This window comes from Danio rerio, chromosome 4 (assembly GCF_052040795.2).
Source record: "Danio rerio strain M-AB ecotype USA chromosome 4, GRCz13ab, whole genome shotgun sequence".
In the NCBI taxonomy this organism is placed as follows: Eukaryota; Metazoa; Chordata; class Actinopteri; order Cypriniformes; family Danionidae; genus Danio; species Danio rerio.
In genome coordinates this window covers 74,264,001-74,270,000 of record NC_141024.2, presented here as the reverse complement: position 1 = coordinate 74,270,000, position 6,000 = coordinate 74,264,001, and the positions used below count along the sequence as shown (strand labels likewise).

Below are 6,000 nucleotides of genomic sequence, written 5' to 3'. Positions count from 1 at the left end.
ATCGGACCAAAAGAGCTAAAACAAGTCACATGTGAGTAAACTCTCCTCACATTGGTCAGGGTTTATTTTGCGGCGTCCCGCTCAGCTGTCAGGAGAGGTGGTGGTTTGGTGGTGATTGACAGGGTGCGCGTGTGACGTGTCTGAGGAGAGATGCGGTGGGGAGGGGTCAGAAGGATGCGCGACGATGCCTATTTGAGGACCGGGAGGGAGACACGAGATTACCGGGAGATCATCACTCGTTTGCGGGCATCCGGAGACTCGTGAAACTTCCCGCCCTACTCATAATTCTCTCTTCATATAGCCGTAAGCCTATTACATATCCATAAAACACTGTGATATAACCGCGCTCGGATCGGATCGCTTTCTCACTGCAATCGAACCGCTCCAGGGTTAGTTTCAATCGAGCCGAGACCACCTCACTCAAGCGATCTCGGAGCGATTACTTTGGCGCGGAACAGAGCGCGATTGCCCTGTTCACATATGCCAAACGAACCGCGCTAACTGGGCAAACGAGACAGGTTCCGAAACAAAAGTGTAGGTGTGAAAGCACCCTCAGTCTATTTAATTTAATTAATTTTCCTTCAACTTAGTCTCTGATTTATCAGATTTTGTCACAGGGGAATGAACAGTCAACTATTCCAGCATTTGTTTTATGCATCAGATGTCCTTCCGACTGCAACCCAGTACTGGAAAACACCCATACACACTCATACACTACGGCCAATTTAGTTTATTCTGTTCACCTCTACCAGGGAACTCGGGAGCCACATGTGGCTCTTTGACCTAAACTCTCTCTTCAATATGTCACATTTTCACAAACTATTTTCAGTTTTCTATTCAAAATACAATTTTATAAAATAAAATTCCCTTTATATAGTATTTTCTACAGCAAAATGAATAAGAACTCAGTTAACAATAAAAGGAGGTTTCAACCAATGCGCACATGTGGTGCTGCGGTTTAACTTGAATCCCAACAACACTAAAGCGCTAGCTAAATTTCTAACATTTCTATGGTATATTTCTGTGGAAACTTACATTTCTGTGGTAACCTCGCGCACGCAAACTTAAACATCCATGAATTGGCGATGGCAAAAAGAAAACAAAATCTGTAAATTGTCCTTTCTTCATATGTGATGCCTCATATTTGCTTATTTTTGAGTTGTGCATGGACATAGATGAAGGTTTTTTGTTATACACACACACCTTATATGGCTCTTTAAAAAATACATTGGGAAAAAAAATCTGAAAGGGCTGAAAAAAAGCTTCCTAATGTAACGAAAATGGCAGCTTACCATTCAACCGCCCACCAGAGGGAGCTCTCTCCCGAATACTGACTGGGTACTTCCTCTGTGGTACTTCCTGGTAGCCACCATATACTGTATAAGCACACTGCTTATGTGTGTTCTTTGCGAAGTATTGCCAGTTTCACTGCCTACTAAGCGTTTTTCTACTGCTATTTCTGCCATTGTGTTTTGACCTTTTTCCCTGCTCTTTTGACTACTGTTTTTGGATTTTGGACTCTGCCTTGTTTGCCTTTTTGGACTGCCTCTTTGTTTGCTTGTCGTTGCCTGGTTCATGATCACGATTCTGCCTTTGTTTGATGCTAGTTGTTTGTTTAATAAACCTCCAGCTTTTGGATTCATTCCGCCTCCATGTCTTCACCTACGGCCCCCTCACACCTGACCCCTGACCTATACTGTAAAACCCAACATCAAATGAAAGCAGTGTAGTTAACTCAGAATTGACGGAAGTTAATTCCACTCATTTGAAAAGAGTTTTGAACTCAGTGCTATACCTCATTATTATGTCAACTTAAATGGAGTAAGTTCACAGTACTCATATAGAAGCGATATATTGAGTTGTCAGCACTCAGTTATGGGGATTTACACCTACCTAACTTTAAATAGTAATAGTTTCTGACTCCAGTAGGCTACAAACACAAATGATGTATCGTTAGAAAGAAGACACTTTGAGCTTTACTGTGGTAAAATGAGAAGTTGTATGTTAAAAAATATAAAAAGTTATACATTATGAAGTCATGAGGGAAAAAAAATTGTATTGTGTTTAATTTTAGTTTTCCATAAAGAAACACAGGAAAACATTAATGTAATATCCTAGAAAAAATATGACTTGAAAGCCAAGTATTTCATATGTTTATATTTGAAATTTGATGAAGATAGCATGCAAAATGAGATTTCTGTGAAAAGTTTTCTCAGGCTATGTCAATGTCCTTCTTATTGGAATCCTTGTTTTATTTTACAGTACTCAGTTGGTTTGAGTTCTCTTCATTTATTGGGTTTCACTGTGCTCAAATTGATTCATTAAAGGGCACATAGGTTACCCCTTTTTCATATTTATTATAAGTCTTTTGTGTCCCCAGAATGTGTCTGTAAAGTTTCAGCTCAAAACCCCCATCAGAGTGTTTATTATAGCTGTTTGAAGTGTCTGTATTATAGCTGGAAAGGTTGTTGCTGTTTTTTTGCACTGGGCCTTTAAGGCAAGTCATCCCCGCCCACCGATCCTACGTGCCTGTCAGCAACATGCCTTAACACGCCCTCGGCTGCCTCAGGAAGCAGATCTCACGTAGCGTTTGAGAGAAATACTACAGTAAGAACTTTACCAATCAGTATCTGATGCATTTATTGTGGAGATGCAACAATGAGTTCACGCACACACAGTGCAGACACACACACACACATAGCACAGACACACACACACACAGCACAGACACGTAGTGCAGACAGTCACACATACATAGCATAGACACGCAGACACACACACACACAAACACACATAGCACAGACACGTAGCGTAGACACACACACACATACATAGCGTAGACACGCAGACACACACACACAAACACACATAGCACAGACACGTAGCGTAGACACACACACACATACATAGCGTAGACACGCAGACACACACACACACACACAGCACAGACACACACACACACACACACACACACACACACATAGCACAGACACGTAGCGCAGACACACACACACACATACATAGCGTAGACACGCACACACACACACATAGCGTAGACACGCACACACACACACACACACACTGCATAGACACGTAGCGTAGACACACACACACATACATAGCGTAGACACGCAGACACACACACACACACACACACACACACACACATAGCACAGACACGTAGCGCAGACACACACACACACATACATAGCGTAGACACGCACACACACACACATAGCGTAGACACGCACACACACACACACACACACTGCATAGACACGTAGCGTAGACACACACACACATACATAGCGTAGACACGCAGACACACACACACACACACACAGCACAGACATGTAGCACAGACACACACACACACACACACATAGCACAGACACGTAGCGCAGACACACACACACATACATAGCGTAGACACGCACACATACACACACACACACAGCACAGACACGTAGCGCAGACACACACACACACATACATAGCGTAGACACGCACACACACAGCACAGACACGTAGTGCAGACACACACACACATACATAGCGTAGACACGCACACACACACACAGCACAGACAAGTAGCACAGACACACACACACACATACATAGCGTAGACATGCAGACACACACACACACACACATACATAGCACAGACACGTAGCGCAGACACACACACGCATACATAGCGTAGACACGCAGACACACACACACACATATAGCGTAGACACGCAGACACACACACACACACACAGCACAGCACAGACACGTAGTGCAGACACACACACATACATAGCATAGACACGCAGACACACACACACACAGCACAGACATGTAGTGCAGACAGTCACACATACATAGCGTAGACACGCAGACACACACACACACACACACACATAGCACAGACACGTAGCGCAGACACACACACACACACACATAGCACAGACACGTAGCGCAGACACACACACACACATACATAGCGTAGACACACAGACACACACACACACACACACACAACACAGACACATAGCGCAGACACACACACATACATAGCGTAGACACGCAGACACACACACACACACACACATAGCACAGACACATAGTGCAGACACACACACATACATAGCATAGACACGCAGACACACACACACAGCACAGACACGTAGTGCAGACAGACACACATACATAGCGTAGACACGCAGACACACACACACACACATAGCACAGACACGTAGTGCAGACACACACACATACATAGCGTAGACACGCAGACACACACACACACACATAGCACAGACACGTAGTGCAGACACACACACATACATAGCGTAGACACGCAGACACACACACACACATAGCACAGACATGTAGCGCAGACACACACACACATACTGTAAATAGCGTCGACACGCAGAACACACACACACACACACAGCGCAGACCCACACACACAAACACACACACACAGACAGTGAGAGAGACACGCGGCTGTGCTGATGAAGTGAATCTGAAGTGAATGGCTGTGCTTCATTACACACGTGCACACGTTTTAAAACATGTTCAACTTGTAAAACTCACTCTTGATCACGTCTGAAGATGATTGATGATCCTAGCAAACTAAACAGAGCTTTTATTCCCGGTTGCTTTGCGCTCGTCCTGTCTTGTCGATATGAGTATACAGTATGCATTACTATGGAGACATCTTAATGCGCTCAGCTGTCAATCAATATTGGTGGGCGGGGGGACCGCACTCCTACGTAAAGTTGCGGTCGATCTAAAAACCGCTCCAATTGGTCCACCGTTTATATGTTGTTAAATTGAATAAAAGGACTGAGTGTGTTTATTTCACCCCAATATGACAGTATATACACTATACTTACACACATGTCTGTCCAAACTGCTTGAAAAGTCGATTTTTCACCATAGGTGCCCTTGGAATGGTACGTGGAAATCGGTTTCCAAACTGTTTGTTTGAGTTGCCTTAACTTATTAAGTTTCACAGTGTATAGCACATGTGAGCACCCGGAGAAAACCCACGCCATGCAAACATGCAAACTCCACACAGAAACAGCGAATGGCCCAGCCGGGACTTGAACCGCCAACCTTCTTGCAGTGACAGTGGTAACCACTGAGCCATCGCCATAATGCAATAAGTATAAATATTAGCGCATAAATGGGATTAGTACGGTTGTTTAGTGTTTTTAAAGAAGCGTATAATTGCTCGTCATTTGATTAAACATACAGCAAAACACTGCAAACGTACATTACAATTTACTTATCGTCACGTCTACTTACCACAAGGGTAGTTTTTGTCTGCTTTCTTTGTTAAATCTAAAACAAAACAAAATACACAACACACACATGATCACTCCAAAAGATGACGTAATCAACCTGCTTATTTAAAATGCGTGGAAACAGCACAATTCTTATGTTTATTTGGGAGGATAACTTAATTATTTTATGTTCGATCCACTCAAGTTTGTAATAATGATAACTTTCACGCCTGTAGTTCAATTCATTTGGTCTGGACCAAGAGCAACAAATGATACATGGCAGCATTTTTCTGCCGGTTTTGGTCCGTTTTCATATTACACTGACTGCTTTGGAATCAGTTGAAAAGAACCAAAATGCAGTCATGTGACAAAATCCACATCACTCATTGACCAGATGTTATTAAATTTACTTCTTGAACTGCTTTTCGATTGGTCAGAATTAAAGTGCCAATTAAGTAAATTAATGGCAGAGACCGCGGGATGACTGCGCTGACAGATTGTATCCCTGCTCATAGTATACTATAATAATAATTATTATGGCGCTTTTCTGGGCACTCAAAGTGCTTTACACAATGGGGGGAATCTCCCTTATCCACCACCAGTGTGCAGCATCCACCTGGATGACGCGACGGCAGCCATATTGCGCCAGACCGCACACCACACACCAGCTGATTGGTGGAGAGGAGACGGAGATGAAGCCAATTGGAATATGGGGATG

At 43.4% G+C, this 6,000-nt stretch overlaps 2 protein-coding genes across 12 annotated transcripts in view; one reads left to right on the top strand and one right to left on the bottom strand.

Annotated features, from left to right (window-relative positions):
- The window catches only part of slco1d1 (solute carrier organic anion transporter family, member 1D1), a 790,174-nt gene that overhangs the window by 128,957 nt on the left and 655,217 nt on the right, over positions 1-6,000 (top strand). The gene's annotated exons all lie outside the window — the stretch shown is intronic.
- The window catches only part of si:ch211-266c8.2, a 268,161-nt gene that overhangs the window by 113,014 nt on the left and 149,147 nt on the right, over positions 1-6,000 (bottom strand). For 5 of the 11 annotated variants that reach the window (XR_015484043.1, XR_015484044.1, XR_015484049.1 and 2 more), the window contains exon 7: positions 5,305-5,340. The exons of the other annotated variants lie outside the window; for them this stretch is intronic. Coding sequence is in view for 1 of the 5 variants with exons in the window: in XM_087249950.1 (XP_087106076.1) it covers positions 5,305-5,340 (36 nt within the window). In the remaining 4 variants the exon portion in view is untranslated. The remainder of the gene's footprint in view (positions 1-5,304; positions 5,341-6,000) is intronic. 11 annotated transcript variants of the gene reach the window in all.